At 31.3% G+C, this 19,153-nt stretch overlaps 2 protein-coding genes across 3 annotated transcripts; one reads left to right on the top strand and one right to left on the bottom strand.

Moving 5' to 3' along the window:
* Positions 1 to 352: 352 nt before the first annotated feature.
* LOC105765718 (protein EXECUTER 2, chloroplastic) lies at positions 353 to 6,894 on the bottom strand. 2 transcript variants are annotated; one of them, XR_001124868.2, is made up of 12 exons: positions 6,408 to 6,894; positions 5,371 to 5,487; positions 5,226 to 5,291; positions 4,316 to 4,422; positions 4,157 to 4,238; positions 2,370 to 3,065; positions 1,880 to 2,006; positions 1,636 to 1,799; positions 1,471 to 1,545; positions 1,030 to 1,096; positions 815 to 907; positions 636 to 692 (listed from the first exon to the last, which is right to left on the bottom strand). XR_001124868.2 is itself a non-coding variant. In XM_012584944.2 (11 exons), the coding sequence occupies exons 1-11, from the start codon at positions 6,741 to 6,743 to the stop codon at positions 591 to 593; spliced, it is 1,965 nt and encodes a 654-aa protein (XP_012440398.1). In that variant the 5' UTR covers positions 6,744 to 6,893; the 3' UTR covers positions 353 to 590. The 2 variants fall into 2 exon arrangements, 1 of the variants encoding a protein (XP_012440398.1); XM_012584944.2 differs by lacking the exon at positions 1,030 to 1,096 and having other exon boundaries at positions 353 to 692; positions 6,408 to 6,893.
* Positions 6,895 to 11,860: 4,966 nt separating this feature from the next.
* On the top strand, positions 11,861 to 15,891 carry LOC105765717 (serine/threonine-protein kinase STY13). The gene is made up of 6 exons (XM_012584943.2): positions 11,861 to 12,499; positions 12,870 to 12,991; positions 13,775 to 13,971; positions 14,634 to 14,808; positions 14,918 to 15,052; positions 15,508 to 15,891. The coding sequence occupies exons 1-6, from the start codon at positions 12,136 to 12,138 to the stop codon at positions 15,712 to 15,714; spliced, it is 1,200 nt and encodes a 399-aa protein (XP_012440397.1). The 5' UTR covers positions 11,861 to 12,135; the 3' UTR covers positions 15,715 to 15,891.
* Positions 15,892 to 19,153: the final 3,262 nt, after the last annotated feature.

Raw genomic sequence — 19,153 nt, 5'->3', positions numbered from 1 at the left:
GATTTGTTGATAAGCAGCCAAAAAAATGCATGAGCTAGCAAGAATAAATTATGAGTGATTTTATTGAAATATGCGTCTTGCAAGTAAAAATACCATGAAGACCCCTAAATTAATAGTTAAATTACGTTTTGCATCCTCTACTTAAAAAATGGACAAAATAGTCCTCATACGTTAAATCAATGAACAAATCAAACATTTCTACTACAAATTGGCATACTTAACAAAATAATCAGACAATGCATCATTTTATCATTGCTGATCTGATTATCATGCCAATGTTCAGGTGTTAATGAAGCTCATAAGAATAAAAGGAAGCATAGAGAACCATACAAAATGTTTCCAAAGAATATAATGACCTAGGAAGAAGATAACATATTACCTTATTAGTTTTATTTGATCAATCAACAAAATTGATATACAACATCAAAAGTGTGGGGCGATGGTTAGAAAGGAACAGGCATAAAACACAAGGCTTAATATAAGACTCACATTGTCATCGAATATCGTACACAAAATAGGTCCTCATCGTCAGGTTCTTTCTTTATCTCTAGTTGTGTCAAAGGGAGATCAAAATCAGTAATAGACTAATTTCAATCTGGTAATATTAAACGGTTGAATAGCACAAGGAAACTTTGCTCGGGCACAATGTAAAGGAAACCTAGATCAGCTCCTTTGACATAGGGTCCAATGCCCTGCATATGACCATCCACAAGGGATTTTCCTTCAGTTCATATAGTTTTGAAAACTCAACAAAATAATTTTAAGTTGCAAGTCACATCATATTATTAGCATAAAGTTCTGAATATTTTATTACCTTGCCATTAAGTTGGAGAAGTTCACCATCGACCCATCGCGGGTTACGGAAACCAAATTCTGCTATTCTTCCCTGACCTTTGTAACATGCAACCTATATTTTAGAGTTTTTCCCATCAATTAGAAGTCTCAAAAGTATGAATTAACGTACTCAATACGAGGTTCTAAATAAAGTCAAATGAATGAGATAGTAGAGATATTTCAGGCAAATCTTACCCCAAATTCAATACATTGTTCATATTGAACACAATATATCAGATAGCATTGCTTCTCATAATGCAACCTAGGGAAGAAAATGAAAGAATTCACTAACAAGGTTCATGCCTTGGTCTGTATGAGCATTAGAGCATGCTTAATGGTTTACTGAAAACGTCCAATAGATGGATTGAATTAATCGAAAATTTTCTGGTAAGTAGGTTTTCATGGTCATAGGATGACAATCTATTTATTTCATTTCATGCAGCTTTAAAGTTCCCATTAGTAAATTATTGATCTTCTCGGTTTTCAACATTTGTAAATTACTAAATGGGACTTCCAGGTTAATAGGACCTGCTCATTTCCACAGTCATGAAATCACGGGTAATGTGCAGTACTGGTAATGCCCCTCAGATAGTAATCGAAGCATACAAACAGATAGAGACAAAAGAGAGTAATTACCACTCCTAACTCATCTGGATACAACCCACGGTTTGAGAGCCGGCTTTCCCTTCCAATTTTGGCACGAAAAGTAACCTAAAGATGTAAAAGGCATACCGATTGCTCACATGCTAGAAATACAACTATCAATAGATTTATCTAAGATACAATAAAATGAAAAAAAACCTGGCCAGCCGGAACATTGAGATCTCCGGTTAGCTTCACAGCTTCAACATATTCAAAGAACTCAACATCTGAAGATTCATCATCTGCATCACTCCAGCGACCATATTTACGCCTTAGCTGAACTATTTCAGTTCCATAAGGACCAAATGCACCAACATAGAGGCCTACATTTCAATCAGCTGGTATCAATAGATGATGCTTGGTATGTGGAGAGAAAATAAAAAGATATCATAAGAATACTCACCCTCAAATGGGTCTAAATTGCCATTGTCACTGCTAATTCGGTTGAATTTTGTATACTCAGATAACCTGCTCCGCTTCTGTGCCTGACTAACAGCAAGTTTGACAATTTCGCGCACATCTCTAGAAACCTAAAATAGCATTAACATTTGGTCAGCTAATTATCAAACTCGGTTATAAAAAAACGTCAACCTATGCACAGCATCCACTATTACAACTCAAAATCCGCATTTCCTTCTATTTCTGAAATGGCACAACCTGGTAATAAAGCAGCTACTCGGCACTTCAATTGCACCCAACAGGGAGCATGGTAACTACAGATAATTTATTGTCATCCAACCCACAAAAGGAAGAGGATGTCCGGTTTTTATAAGTTGAAAGAGTTCTTAGAATCAAACATCTGGAAGTGCTTCAGTTATCTTATGCTTAACCCAACAAAAAAAAGACTTTGGTAACACGAGAACATGTTGATGTATTATTGAATTAAATCTCACCTTAGAAGAAGCCTTATCTGAACTCCAAAATGCCTTGGCAACATCTGGAGGCATAAGCTCAGAAACACCTTGAGCTGCAATGGCTGCTATTTTCACCTTGGATGCTTTACTTTCTCCGGTATCACTATCTAAATTCCTCTTGGGAACATGTAGCAGAAAAGAATCTCTCTCCAAGTCCTTTATATCAGCTGGAAGACGAATATACTCATCCTTAGTAGAAGCGTCTTCATTTTTATGAACAAGCCCACCAATGAAAAGCTTCATATCCAAATCATTTCTGTCATCTGCAGGATTGCCACCCTCCCCCATAGCAACTCCATCAGGCTGAATCTCTTCCAAATCATTAGCTTCATCTTCAGAATTCTCGGTGGATGATGTTTCTTCATCATCTTCCTGTATCAGTTGCTCCACAGAATCATTAACCATTATGTCCTCAGAAACATCAACATTCATGACTTTGACTTTTAATCCAGGAATTTTATTTTTAAGAAAATTTATCACACTTTTTATCCCTTCCTCGGTTGCTCCCTCAATATTTATTCCCTTCTCATCACTTCTTTCTGTTTTAGCTTCATTTCCTTGAACATCTATAACAGATGCATTCTCAACTTCGGAAGTGGATGGGGTTTTTGTAGGCCTGGAAGGTGAGCTGGTACTATTCATAGAACTTCCTTTAGCACGCTGCAAATAAACTACCTGAAACAGATTGTATTAGAAGACTTTAGATCACTTTACAGGAGATATACATCACACACTGGTTAAGAGATGTCGAAGACTAACATGCAAATAGATACATAACATGTGTATATGCATGCAGAAACCAACTTACAGTTATATAAAATGAAAATATCATGTTCAGGCATGCAAATAGATACAGTTATATGCATGCAAATAGATACATAACAGGAATAACATTACACGTCTAAGAATAGCCATGTTCAGGCAGATTTACCACCCAAAATATTTAATCCAGAATTTCAAGATTCCATGGACCAAATTATAGAATCCAAAAAATTTATCGTACTGCAGCGAGGCTCAGTTACTGAACAAACACACCCAGAGCTGTTTCACGATGCGAAACAGAGAAGGCAGCATGCAGCAAAGCACTTATCCAAAAGCAATTCAGATATGGTGTTCGTGAAAAAGATGACAAGCAAAACACACAAAGGAAGCCCCAATTAAGTGCTTAGATAAACACTTAAGAACAGTATATCTAACCATGAACTATAACTGAAAGGTCCTTGAGTCACTGTTGTACCAATATCTTCCTAGGCATGGAAAACATGCTCTCTTTCTTTCTTTCTGTTCATTCTCTACTTTACCCAAAAAAAAGACTGATTCTAACTAGCAAGGCCTTCATTTTTCTGTTTATCTTATCAATCTGTAGACCCTTCTGTACTATGATTGGATCAGAAAGGAAGTTATGAACTATGATCGATAACCTAGCAGCTGCTTAACCAACCTAATGGAATTCCAGAGTCAAAGTGGATTAACCCAAATCTCTCTTGAAGAGGTTCCACATATCTAAGACTCAAGATCTCTCCAAACGTGGTCGTACTAGTTGATGCCATTAAGGCATGGTGCCAAAGTATTTCAACTCATATCAATCAGCAAAAAGCCAAACAAAGCAAACAAACCATACACAGCATTTAACTGCACTCATGACTCATGGTATCATTAAATACTCTGAATTCATCAAATTTTGAAGATGTCATAATTTAGAATCAATTCATGCCCCCCACCCCAAACAAAAAATAATAATAAATTAAGGCACATTACTACTTTACCTGCATAAGATATGTTTCTTCATCTTCTTTAACCACAAAAATCTCAAATAATGGAATTCCAGGTGACGCACTGACCAACTGTCTGCAAGCAATCAGTAGTAAATAATTATCAATAATTTACAGTAGAAAGAACCTTAGTTGTGGAGGGATTTTTCTCACCTTGGACTGTAACTCCTAGCAACAAATCTACCTACGCCAGGTGTTATGCGTACTAATCTGCCAAATGGATCGTCAGAGTCCTTGGAGTAGCCTACCCACCAACCCACCTGCCCAACAGAAATAAAATAACATCAAATTAACACCACAGAGAAAGAGAAAGTGATCTTCTAAAGGTCCGGTTTTCAAATCTGGTTAGCAGTTCAATGTAGCTCTGCTGAGTCCAATGTAGCAACAAACAGACAATGCAAAGAATTGACTCCATTAGGGGGAAAAAACATATCTCAAGAAATGCGTTCTTATGGAATCTATTTGACCATATAGCTTAAAAAAGCATATTAAAATCCATACAACTTACCAGTAAAGATTTATAGGGAGCTAAGCTTCAAATTTTAAGTTCCCTATCATTTGAGGTAAAAATTACCAAAAAGTGGGAATACTGGAACATTTTATACTTATGCAAGGCCCCTTGATAAAAAGAAACTCATAATTCCCTGCTATTCATTTAAAATATCATCATCTAGTTATCGTTACCGTCATTCACTCTTACAAATGTTAAATTTTCATTTCAGTGATTGCTTTAAATATTAAAGGGGGAACATCTTTCCAACAGTTATACGATGCTAGCAAGTTACTATTATGTTCATTCATAAAATATTTTTCTCAAGAACCTAAATATCTCTGAGCTTTAGGTTCACAGTCTATTGTTTGTCTTTATAAAAGCAGTGCACCAGTGACAAGAAAGGAAGATTGCTGGGAAAAAGAACAATGGTAGAACCCAAACCATGAGCTACTAAATACTAGAAAACCAGGCAGCTATGGTGCTGATGTGTTACTTGACTATTTTCAGTGGAGGCCATTTATTCACTATAAGGAACACAGCCCAAGAGTAAGTAGCAACCAAAGAAATTACCAGTCCACTTCCTGTAAGTCTAGACAACCGTGAAGCATCATGGTACCGCTCTTCATCTATGGCACTCTGCAGATAAACAACAGATTCCAGTAAATGCCAAAGCATAACAGCAAACTGTTTATTTGAGAGGCTTACAATCTCTTACCTTCAACTGAGACATGATTTCAGCTACACTGTCTTTTGAAGAAACCTCTGCAATAGCCAACTTTAACTTTGCAGCTTCTTCAAAGTCTTCCTTATCAATTGCATCCTCAAGTTGGAACTACAAGGTGGAGCATTCAATCAGGAAAAAAGAGAAGGATTCTTATATATATAACAATAAATGTAACATGTATGGTTACATGTAAAAATATATGAAGTACCAAATGCAATTTAATTGTAAAGTACAAACCGAAAGTGCAAACAAACCAAAGTTAAAGGCAAATTAGATAATGTATATTCTAATAATTCACGCACTATACTCATAAGCAAAAAGTTTACCACTTGTAGCATTTCAATGCTAAAAAGCATTTCTTTTCATGCCTTTGTAATGAAAATAATGAAAAGTTGAAAAAGAAGACGGAGAGTAATGAATACCACAAATAAGAAGCAAATAAAGTAATTTACAATATGCAGGTGGAAAACCAGCAGTTTCCTGAATATTTACTCCCTATTTCCCCTTGTTTTACACCAAATATTTACCCCCCTCCCCCCTCTTCTCCTCTTCCCCTTCCACTATATATTCTACATGTTTTATATCTAATGCCACCTGAGAGTCTCATTTCAATTTATCCTGCTGACACTAAGTGGGGTATAACACCTAACAGCAACACAAAAGTCTAAAAATTCACTGTAAAAACCTTTCATGTTTATACACCTTCACTAAAGAGTAAGCTTCAAATCCCCTCTTCCTCTTCTTCCTTGGGTGAAAATGGAGAAAAGTGCAGAAGCTGCATGTAGTTCTATCTTCCTTCAAGCTATTAATTTTGGGACAAGCTACCAATTTTTCATTTTGTAATATTTAGAAGTAGTTTATATGATAAAACGAACAAGGGGACTCAATTTGAACAAGAAACAACAAAATCAAGACTAGATAGAAACATGATAAATGGATAGGTAAAGATGTAAGCTTCAATTATCTATAACTACGAATATTTAACAAATTAAAAACCAAGATAAAGAACACTTAGCAAAAAGGCTTACTTTGAGAACAGAAGTATAACTCTCAGCTTGTTCAATCTCAGAGAAATGACGACTCCATCGATTCCAATCCCATTCAGAAGAAGAACTGACGGTCTGACTGTTGCTGGGGTTATTATTGTTGCTGTTATTGGTGGTGTTACAGCAACAACGCCAAGAAGAGTTCTTCGATTGGTGCCTCAGAAAAGGCCTGTTTTGAGCAGTAAAACTCCAATTCCAACCCAAAACAAAGCTGAAATTGGATGATTTCTTGGCTGAGAAATCGATATAAGAGAAGGGTTTTAGCTGAGGCATTGAAATTGATTGCCCAAGACCACATACATGGTTGCTTACTATCATCTTTCTATTGTTGATACAAAGGATATCTTCGATTCTCAACGAATCTATGTCCTGTAATAGTATCAGTGGACTTTTCTTTTTCTTTTTCTTTTCGAGAATTTTGGGTTTTAACCGTGGAGGGAGAGAGGGATCGGATGGATAATATCGCTATAGATAATTGCATGAAAGCAAGGAGTCATTCGGATATATCCGAACCCATTAAATTTGGGTAAAACTACCATAGACGCCCTATACTCAGATTACATTTTGCTTCTTTTACTAAAAAATTAGATAAATTAATCCTTGTAAATTAGATCACTAAGCAAACTGATCCTTTATGTTAAAATTTTCTTACATTTCTATTGTTAAAACTGACGTTGTTGCCAGAATGACCAAGCAATTATATGCAGTGCGTCATGTGTACCTCATTCTAGTATATAAGAATAAAATTAATTGTTGAAATAGATGAATTTTTAATAAAAAGACTAGTTTGTTCTTTGATCTAATGTATAATAACTAATTTACCTAATTTTTAAGTTGAGGGATAAAATACAATCCGACTCTTAATATAACGGCCTCCATAATATTTTTACCATTAAATTCATGATGATCCAATTTGATATCATACCTTTACATGATGCTCAGGTTTAGAAGTATTAATGAGACATTGGTACTTGCAAATTATTCAAATTTAAATTTAAAAAAACTCAAAATACAATTAAGTAATTATCAAGTCAAGCTTGAGTTGCTTGAGCTCTTTGTTGGGCCAGCTTTGAGTACCAAAATATTTTATTTGAACGACTAATTAACCTAATTGAGCTTTTCATTTAATATTATAATATGGAATTACATTTTTACGTTTATTATATAGAAAGAGCTCAAGTACGAATAGCTTAATCAAGTTCGAGTTTGAGTTTGAGTATATTAATTAATACATGAGTTTAATCGAGCGGGTTTAAAATTAAAAATTGATGGTCAGTCAAAATCGAATCAAATATTAAGCTTTAAATTTTGAGTCGAACTCTAACTCAGCTCAGTTACGTAGTAAAATTAGCTGAATATATTTTGAGGGTATGAACTAGGATAGAATAAAAACAACAATCAAATAAAAAGAATTAATTCCAAGCATTACATTTAATCTGGTTTTGGTTTAATTTTATCAAATCCAAATAAATATTAGTTTGATTATTATTCATAAGTTAAAATACACCATTATCAAAACTGATTTGAATTTTTATTTTTTATTTACAAATAGTTTTTACTTTTCATAACATAAAAAAAAGTTCATATTTGAATTAATAGAAATAAATTTAATATACTATAAAATTATTTTTTAAAATTAAAAGCTAATGAATCAAATAAATCTAAATTAGTGAAATTGATTCAGTTCGATTCGATTTTTTTTTTGAAATCCATCCAATTTCATTTAATTCTTTTTAAATCAAAATAATTTAAACATTATATTAAACTTGAAAATGAGTGTTGATTCTAATGTTTATTACTTGGGTTTTTTTGTTAATTATAAAATAGGTTATAATTACCTTTTATGTATTTTTATAATATAATGTAAATATTAAATGTGCGTAATATTAATTAAAAACAATATTTGTGTTTCTAAACAAACTTAGAAACTTGAGTTATCATTTACATAAATGAGTTTAGGCAAAATTTAAAATTATTTCAAGCTAAATCGAGTTGCGTATGTATACATTGTTAATACCATACATAAATCTAACCTGAATTTCACCCATCAATGAATATCTCTAAAATAAAATATCATGCAATATAAATGTAAATTGTGATTTTTTTAAATAAAAATTTTATTATATGCTTACTTAGTGATTAGCTTGAAATACTTAATTACTCGAATGATATTTATAAATTTAAATTTTATATTTCCATACTTTTCAAATATATAAAAATATTTTTATTTTAATTAATCTATATATTTTCTATCGTTTTCCAATAATACAATTAGAGTAGAAGTGTTTATAGATTAGATTGGTTCAAGTTAAGGCTTGAGGTTGTGCCTAGCTTGATCAACCCAGAAACTCATATTACTATTTTAAAAATTAAAATATATAATTTTATATTAATATTTATATAATTTATAATTAAGTTTAAATAAAAGAAAAATATTTAATATAAATTTTTAGATTTCACAAGTAAAATTATGATGATCTGAATTGTCCAATAGAATATAATAAAATATTAAAATATATATACATAAAAGAAATGAGATACGACAATATTTAGCTTTACTTGTGAATTTTAAAAAAATGAATTATCGGAGTACTAAATATTAACCTTAAGTAAAGAAATTTTAAAAATAATCTTATTTCAATCCCGATTGAGTCAAACCCACTTGTGAAAATGAGAACATTTTATCCGGCCCAAACTCAACCGGGCCGACCAAGTGGGGGGTTCACCCAGCAATAGACAGCTATAAATGAGAGACACTCCACCATACCCACCGGTAAATGTCGTATTATCATCCGGCCATTAATTCATCAATGGTTGATGCAAATTGTAGTTAAAAGGCGCCTTAGCTCCCCAAAATTATAATTTTTCTTTACCATATACAAACACTACAAGTTTTGGTAAAAATTTGATGGATGACTCTAAATTAGAAATTAAATTGTATTTTGCTCTTTTACTTAAAAAGTAAATAAATTAATTTTTATATATTAGATCAAATAGTAAATTGATTATTCTATTAAAAACTCTTATCAATTTCTACTATTAAAAACTAGTCTTAATACATCAACATGAGGTACACATGGCATGTCACGTGTCACTATATGGTTATTCTGTTAGCTACGTCAATTTTTAACAATATAAATGAATAAATTTTTAATAGGAAGTACCAATTTGCTCTTTGATTTGATGTACATAGACTAAATTGTTCAATTTTAAATAAAAATGACAACATGCAATATGAGTCTTAGTACGGAGGCTTCTATAATACTTTTACTTACAAATTTAGATTACCCTATTCATATTAAAAAAAGATTTAATATTATTATGAATACTGATAAGTCAAAAATTGTAAAAAAAAAAAAAATGAGGACAGTTACCATAGGGACAACAATTATAGAACAAGATGGATGGTCATATTCAGAATAGTAGTAAAAACAAGTGGATGGAAACATAATTGCAAGGACATAGCACATCGGCATCTAGTAATCTTGAATTGGCATATATATTTTAGCATTTAGCCACCTCAAAGCTATCCGTGGTGGGCTCGCAAGTTCATCTATCATTGTCATTGTCCATTATGCTAAACCACAAAATTCACACCTTCAAACACACCACATATTTATTATAAACTCAATTGGACCACTTATGTTAGATTTAGGTTTCTTGGATAAAATTTAGAGAACTGATAAATTATAAAAAGTTATAAAACGATCACTTAATAATTTAATTTTATCTATTTTGGTCATTCAATTAAATTTTTTTGGGTGTTTCCATTTCTATGTTAACTAACTAGTGACTAAAAAAATATAAATTAAATAATTGAGTGACCATTTTGTAATTTTTACAGATAGGTGACCAAAAAGAAATTTTCTTATAGTTAGTTGACAATTTTGTAACTTTTCATAATTGTGTGACTAAAAAGAAAAATATATTTGGGTGACTACTAATGTAGTTTACCCATTTTATTTATTCAAGTAAAACCAATAATTATGTTATTTTTGTCGTTGTTAAATCAGATTGAATTAATTGAATTGAATTGATAAAAATGGTTCAACAAGTATCATAAAATTGAACGAGGATTGAACCAGTAAAATATAGGCCAAATTAGATAAAAAATCAGTTAAAAATCTTTTGAAGCGAATTTAAGTTAATTTAACTATTAAATTTTTTGTTGTAATTTATAAAATAATATTTTTATGAATTTTCTAAGCTTTTCTAAATTTTTATACTTCGTAATGTTTGTACAGCGAATTTAACAGTTTAAATCAAAGATTGTTTGATGTATTTGATCATTGATGTGATTATCTAACCATTTGCTTTGTACCAAGAGATTTATCAAATATTACATACCAATTTGAAATATGTCATAAGTTTTTGTATTTTTCAAAATTTTGTAATTTAGTTATTGTATTTTTTTAATAATTTAATTCCTCTACTTTTTAAATTTTAAAAATCTAAGTCCAACTATTAATAAGGTAGCTTTTTTTTGTTGACTTCATGTTAATTACATCATTTTTATTTACATGGTAATTAAGTGGGTTTTTTTTAAATATAACACCGATAAATTTAACAAAAAATTCATTAATATTAATGCTTGAACCTGAATTTTTAAATTAGAAAATAGAAAAACAAATTTTTAAAAAATATATTAAAATTAAATATTTAAAATTTACAGAAATTTATAACATATTTTAACTCTCAATTGAAAAGAAAATTATATTTAAGATTTAATTCATCATATCAAGTAAATAATTAACTTCTAAATATGTCCTTTTGTAATTTGTTGATAAACAATTGAAAAATAATGCGAGTCCAATGACCACGCGAATCATTGTGGATAAATCAATACATAAATATATCGGTGGCACTAATGTAATGACATTCTTGCTATTTATAACAAGGAGCTAAATAATGAAAATGGACAAAATTTGGCTATAAATTTGGACCGACAAATACCTTAACAATTGTGAGGACTAACGTAACAACTTTTATACAAAGTTACAAAGACAAGTAGTTTTTTTTTAATATATAGTTTTGAATACATAAACAGAATTGAAAAATTGCAACATGGTTTTAATTGATATTAAAAATAAATGAGATGTATAATGTTTTTTTCCTTCTAAAACCCATTCGTGAAGATAATAATGCTATACATATTTCCTAGCTTGAGATGAGATTTAAATTTATTAAAATTAAAAAAATACTCTATTGTTAACTTTATAAAAAAATAGAATATTTAATAGAATAATTTTAAGGATATTAACTGTTAGACATGCATTTTTAAATGAAAAGTAGAAAATTTTAAAATAAAAATAGAAGGACGAAAATCTCAAATGTATAAAAACTGCATATACTTAAAACAGAATTTAACCAAAGAAAATATATATTAATACTGAAGAATTAAAAAAAGAAAGAAAACAGTGAAGGAGGAAATTGAAACATTGAAGGAGTAAGTAAGAAGAGGAGACCAAAGTGGGTCAGTTAGCCACGTTGTGTTGAGGCAATTCCATGTGCCCACATGGATCATTGCTTTTGGTTTTGTAAGAGAAACTCAACAAAACTCTGTGTTTCTCTTCTTCTTCTTCTTCTTCTTCTTCTTCTTCAACTAAAAAGCAAAGTCTCTGGTTTTTTTTTTCAATCACTTATCAACCAAAACTCCCTCTTTCATTCCCTTTTTTCCCACTGATCATTACGTGTTTGTGTTTTTGTCTCAATGAGTAATATGAAGGAAAACAGTGATGGGTTCGTTAGAGCAGATCAAATTGATCTCAAAAGCTTAGATGAACAGCTCGAGAAGCATCTTAACAGGGTTTGGAGCAGCGAAAACAACACTAAGAAAGATGACGGTGGTGGTGATGGTGATGGTGATGGTGATGATCATGGTGGTGATCAGGATGATAATAATGATGAGAAGCTCAAGCTTGCTGGTAATAGCACTAACATGGCTACAACTTTCACCAAAAGGGAAAGACTAGAATGGGAGATCGACCCTTCAAAACTCATCATCAAAACCGTCATTGCTCGTGGTACTTTTGGCACGGTTCATCGTGGCATCTACGACGATCTCGATGTTGCTGGTCAGATTATTCTTTTAAATGTCTAAATTGCAAAATAATCCCTTTTTCTTTAGCATTGTTTTTCTTTGATCCTTCTTAGTTCATTGGCTTCAATGTTGCTATGATTTTTATGGTTTAATCGTTTAGATCCTCATCCATGGTGATTACTAATTTTCAAATGTAGTCTTATGTAATCCGTGACCATTAATTTAACTTTCATGTGATCGTAGCTTTTAGTTATTACATCATAGATAGCAGTAAACAATGAAAGAATAGAATTAAACTGTTAAATGGACATCAGAGATAAGTATGTAATTCCAACCAACATAAGATCTATTGGTTTTGATACACAAGCTTGTTTGTTTTATTCAATGGGTTTTTTCATGTTCAGTAAAGCTGCTTGATTGGGGTGAGGAAGGTCACAGGACAGATGCCGAGATCGCCGCATTAAGGGCAGCTTTTTCACAAGAAGTTGCTGTCTGGCATAAACTTGACCATCCCAATGTTACTAAGGTGACTTTTTTACTTAAGATCTTGGCGAAAAATATTATGGAGTAATCTGTATTCGGATTGCATTTTAATCTATTTACTTAAAAAATAGGTAAATTAGTCATTGTATATTAGATCAAAGAGCAAATTGTTCATCCATTTCTATTGTTAAAAATAGATCTTTGTACGTCAGCATGAGATATATGTGGCATGCCTCGTGTCATTGTCTGGTTATTTTATTAGCCACGTCAATTTTTACAAGTACAAAGAGATGAAATTTTAACAGAAATAATTAATTTGTTCTTTGTTCTAACGTATAGGGATTAATGTGTCCATTTATTGAGTAAAGGATGCAAAATGCAATTTGACTCCTAATACAAGAGCAGCCATGGTACTTTTACCTTAAGATATGGTTGCATACGATATTGACAGGGATAAATGTCAAATTATACATGAACTTTGATCTACGGTGCAATGTTATATATAAAATTTGATTTGATTCAATTTTTGCAAATCAGTAATAATATTATCGAACTAATATCATTTTACGCTGATATATAGCATACACAAATAATTATACTAATCAAATATGAAAATAAATATATGTATTTATTTCTTTAAATACGATACAATTAAATAAAAATCAAAATTTTATATATTCAGATAAATCACATTCAAATTTTACGTGTATAGTTACATTCAATCAAAGTTCATGTATAAATTTGATACTTATACCTATATCAGTAGTCTTTGGCCTTAGAATGATATTTGATAGGTACAAATTATATTCTGGTTTATGATTTCCAGTTTATAGGGGCAACAATGGGTTCATCAGGGCTACAAATACAAACAGAGAATGGTCAAATAGGCCTGCCAAATAGTGTGTGTTGCGTTGTTGTGGAATACCTTCCCGGCGGTGCTTTGAAAAGTTTTCTGATAAAGAACAGGAGAAGGAAATTAGCTTTCAAAGTGGTTGTTCAACTTGCCCTTGATCTTGCAAGAGGGTAATTTAACACACATATATATATATATATACCATTTTCTATTTTTAGTTCTTCTATTTATCGTATTATTGGTTTTTATTACTCAAGCATGTAGTATGCCTTAGGTAAAAGTTTTATTGTGAATTGAGTTTTAATTTGATTGGTATGGACATTGTTATTAATGTAAGAGGACGTGAGTTTTAGCACGTTGAAGCGTATTATCCTCCTATATATTTATGGATTGGGGAGGGATTAATATGATCAGAACCTATAATGAGATTATTTTTATTAAAAAAATGTTTTATGAACCCTTGTACTAGGAGTCAAATTGTATTTTGTCTTTTTATTCAAAAAAGTAAGTAAACTAGTGTCTATATGTTAGATCAAAGAGCAAGTTAATCCATTATGTTAAAATTTTCATCTAATTCTATTGTTAAAATTGGTCTAGATGGTGGAATAACTTGACAGTTATAAGTGGTGTGCTACATGTATCTTATTCTGACATGAAGGGATTGGTTTTTAACAATAAGAATGGATTGAATTTTTAACAGAAAAATTATTTTACTTTTTGATTTAATGTGTAATGATTAATTTGTTTATTTTTTTAAATAAATAGAATAAAATACAATACACAATAATTTTCTCGAGCTTTAGACTTAAAAAGGGGGTTCCATTATTTGTAGGTTGAGTTACCTTCATTCACAAAAGATTGTTCATAGAGATGTAAAGACAGAGAACATGTTGTTAGACAAGACACGTACCGTAAAAATTGCTGATTTCGGGGTTGCACGTGTTGAGGCTTCGAATCCTAATGACATGACCGGAGAGACCGGAACCCTTGGTTACATGGCTCCCGAGGTATGGATGTTATTGTTACTTTAGTTTTAGTTTTATCATTTTTATACAAGACATGAAAAGAAAAATGAAAGTGAATGATTGTGAGTTATTGAATGGGAGGGTTTTTCAGGTTCTCAATGGCAATCCTTATAACCGGAAATGCGATGTGTACAGTTTCGGGATCTGTTTGTGGGAGATATATTGTTGTGACATGCCATATCCTGACCTTAGTTTCTCTGAAGTGACCTCGGCTGTAGTTCGTCAAGTATGTCAGTTTTCCTTTCTTTCCCTCCGGCATTATTGAGTCATGCTTGTATCTTACATAATAGAGTAAAAGCATCTTGGAAGTTTCTGTACTTAAAACTCAAATTACATTTTGTTCCGTTTACTAAAAAAATAGATAAATTAGTTCTTTCACATTCAATTAAAAAATAAGCTAGTCATTCTATTAAAATTTTCATCTATTTTTACTGTTAAAAACTAGTCCCTATATGTTAACATGAGGTACACACAACATGCCATGTGTCACTATATAATTATTTCACTAGTCATCTTAGTTTTTAACAGTACAAAAATTAATTTACTCTTTAATCTAATGCATGAGGACTAATTTATCTATTTTTAAATAGATTGGACAAAATCTAATTTAACTACTAGTAGAGAGGCCACTATATACTTTTACCTACATAATTGCTAATTATCCTTACATGAAAACCGCAGAATTTGAGACCGGAAATACCAAGATGTTGCCCTAGTTCTCTTGCAAACGTAATGAAACGATGTTGGGATGCAAACCCGGACAAGCGACCTGAAATGGACGAGGTAGTTTCGATGTTGGAAGCCATAGACACATCTAAAGGTGGAGGTATGATTCCTGTTGATCAACAGCAGAGCTGTCTTTGCTTCAGAAGGTATAGAGGGCCTTAAAAAGAAGTATTTCCCAAATGCATATAAAAAAGAAAAGACGGTTGCTTAAAGGTTAGACAAGTCTAATTTGTATTATAATGAAAACAAAACATGACAATTCAATCCAAGCTTGTTTAATGATTGTAAAGCTTTTTACTTTGTTTATTTTAATGGAATCTTATATATACCTTTTTTTAATTTGCCAGTCTGGATGTGGACTGCCTCCTCCACTCTATATATTATACACTAGACCAAGACATTATTAAGGCCGATCTAGAAAATTCTTTTAGAGTCAAAAATTAAATTAGATATGGTTACAATAATAAAAATAATAAAAAGAATGTAATTTCATAAATTTAATAGTTTATATATTTAGAATTTTTAAAAAATTAAATTAAATTTTTATTATATTTAGGAAGGTTGAAATATAATTTTACTATTATTAATTTAAAATTTTATAAATTATAAAAGAGTTTAAATGAAAAAATATTCATACCGGCAGGGGTTCGTGAATCCAAGTTTATTTTATGCACCTCGTGCAGTAGGCTACAATTGCTAGTATCGTAGCCCAAATGAAGGGATGGTTGATTAGCATATATGAAACATTTAGGCATTAGTGGTAAAGTTATTTTGTGTAATAGTTGTAGGGCGTCAATCCAAGATTTCAGTTACAAGGAAATTTACTCCAACTCTCTGTAGTTTCCTTTCTTCAATATCTTTGGAGATTTCTATAATTTGGTTTGCAAAACAAATTGATTCAGAAGTGATGCGGGATGGTGCATTATTTTCTTTTGAAAAAGCTGGGTGAATCGGAATAAACCATTTCAAACATTTTCCAAAAGAAAATATGGAGAGTAAGGTAGATGATAATACCAGCTCTTAATTAAGAGATAGTGTTAACCCTAATACATCACTCTAATCCTGAAATTACAGGTATTTGTTGCTATTTTTTTTTATGGCTATAGCTAGTCATTGGCTTATATTTTTGTTAATATTTTTTGAGTTTTGATGGGTCTTTTTAATATTTTCTTTGGGCATTCTGATTAATATCAATTAACTTCAACTTTCATCTCCATTTAATAATTTTAACATATTCAAATGTTTATTCACAATACATAACCAAAGAGAGATGACATCTAAAAGGGCATTGATTTGAAGCATCTTCACCAAATATCTATGAGAGGACTAAAGCAGTACAAAAGATTGCATATGCACCAAAATAATTATGTTCCCCATTAAACAGTCAAAACAATCACCATATCAAATCTAATAATTATGTATGCTAAAATGGGAATATATATATATAAACTCTTGATTAAGTTAGTATTATGACACTAATTTGTTTAAAAATTATTAAATTATCCTTATATATATATTCTTAAAATGATATTTTTATCATACTAATTTTATAGCTTGAATTAAATACTAAAAGATTAGTGTAAAATATATAACTTTTATCAACTACATATTCAAATAATTAAAGTGAGTTGTTTTTTACATTTTGAAATGTGCTACACTTCAAGTGAAGAGCACTAATAATAAATATTTTATCAGATAATAGTTGTTAAACAATGTATAATGAAGCATATAATGTGGCGAAGGATAAGGGTATGTAATGTGTTTTCTTATCCAGGGAGTTCAGAATCATTGCACAACAAATTTAATTATGGTTGTATCCTAATTAAACAAGTAAACCCTAAGCATGGTATCATGAGGTCCTGGCTGAAACCTAAAGCTGAATTTAGTTAAGATGGGCTTTAAAAGATAACATTTAGCAGATTCAAGATTTGATTACGAAAGAGAGAAGGAGAGAGTGAAATCAGCATTTATTGCTACTAAATATATGTATTAGCATGGAAGCCACTTTGTAGTATAGTCCCAAGTGACAAGCTATAGTGAGTAGTTACTAGTGACTCATAGTCTCCAAGAACTAAGAGTAAGTCTGATGCTATTTAGCCAACCATCAGCATGATTAAGCTACATATACCAGTACATCACTGGCTACTAAGTCTATAAATACATAAATAATCTCCAGCTCGATACCGATTGGTACTCCTCTACAACTCCATGATGTCATTAGTCAGCTACGCCGCAGGTGCAACATCAGCTCCATCGTCATCATCGTCATCATCCCCATCATTTTCCATGTAAATAAATAGACGGCTCGCAACATGGTGGTTGGTGATGTGTAGCTTGGAAAGGCTTGTTGCAGGTTTCATGCTATTGACAATCACCGTTGGAGTTGTTGGGTAATCGTCCCCTACAACTAGAAGAAACTGAATCCAGGGAATTAAGAGAGGTTGTTGAGTAATGAAAAGAAACCACGTACTCCCCTATTTATAACCGATAAAAGCAGTTTTAAATTGGCGCTACGAATTTCATTGCAATAAAAGTAGTTCTAAATTGCGTTACGAATTTTGTAGCGAACGCAGTTGTGGTGTTAGAACTCTAAATGAAGTAAAGCAAGGAAAGGGAGAGTGACATTGTAGCAATTTGTGGTATTTTACACACATTCTTCTTATTTGGCAATTTGCGGTCCCATGCATGAGCCATTCTCATGTAGGGTTGTTGCTCACTCGTGGAAACATTAGGTGTACACACTTTTGAGCTACATTGCCACATGCAGCTCATATCTACTTGGAAAACATTGCATTTCTTTTATGAACACTTGACTCTTGAGTACGAGATAGAGGCAGCAATTTTTTAAACCATCGATTCTTTTGGATTTACCCCAGTTTTAGGGTAAGTAATTCATAGAGCTAAGCCATGAATACAAATCAATATCAGAAACATCTATACATGTGTGTTGCCAGCAGCAGGCTCGGATTCGTATTCTAATCACTGCATGAAAAAATAGCGTCTAAAATTGTTCATTAAAAAAAAACTAATTCACAATGAAAAATACATACTTCAATTTTGACCACTACATTTTTGGCAGAGCATAAATAATATATATATATATATATGAACATCACGAAATATCTATGAGAGGGACTAAAGCAGTAAAAGATAGGCATATCAACTGCAACAAAGAGTCAAAAACAAAAGTAAGATAATAAATTTGGATGTTTTTATTTATTACACAAATTGTTTCATCCACTTTATTTGTATATATATTAATAATATTATTAATTGAATTGGTATTATACGCCAACTCGATATAAACTCATCAAAATGACAATACCATAATAACCAATTAGAATGCATTTAACATTTATTTACCTATTTAAATTTTCTCTTTTATATGCAATTTAATCTAATTTTCTTTATTTTAATTTAAAGCATACTGCATTTGTGTTATTATTATTAATTTTAAATCTTATGTTTTATTATTTATTTTGTATTATTTTTAAATGCACACCTATGTGGGTTTAGTACCAATAAAGGCCCATTTCTTAAATTATTTACGGAAATGAGCCGTTTTTAAAAATAATAACAGGTATGGACTGAAAACCCAAAA

Source organism: Gossypium raimondii, chromosome 12 (genome assembly GCF_025698545.1).
Source record: "Gossypium raimondii isolate GPD5lz chromosome 12, ASM2569854v1, whole genome shotgun sequence".
In the NCBI taxonomy this organism is placed as follows: domain Eukaryota; kingdom Viridiplantae; phylum Streptophyta; class Magnoliopsida; order Malvales; family Malvaceae; genus Gossypium; species Gossypium raimondii.
The sequence above is the reverse complement of the archived record's forward strand: the minus strand, read 5'-3'. Positions and strand labels throughout refer to the sequence as shown.

Excerpts from the sequence above, each read along its gene's own strand:
- LOC105765718 (XM_012584944.2), bottom strand. The coding sequence starts at position 6,743 with ATGATAGTAAGCAACCATGTATGTGGTCTTGGGCAATCAATTTCAATG. Across the intron at positions 2,007-2,369 it reads CAGATAAGGCTTCTTCTAAG|GTTTCTAGAGATGTGCGCGA; the intron begins GTGAGATTTAAT and ends ATGCTATTTTAG. Across the intron at positions 1,546-1,635 it reads TCAATGTTCCGGCTGGCCAG|GTTACTTTTCGTGCCAAAAT; the intron begins GTTTTTTTTCAT and ends TTACATCTTTAG.
- LOC105765717 (XM_012584943.2), top strand. The coding sequence starts at position 12,136 with ATGAGTAATATGAAGGAAAACAGTGATGGGTTCGTTAGAGCAGATCAA. Across the intron at positions 13,972-14,633 it reads GCCCTTGATCTTGCAAGAGG|GTTGAGTTACCTTCATTCAC; the intron begins GTAATTTAACAC and ends CATTATTTGTAG. Across the intron at positions 15,053-15,507 it reads CCTCGGCTGTAGTTCGTCAA|AATTTGAGACCGGAAATACC; the intron begins GTATGTCAGTTT and ends TGAAAACCGCAG.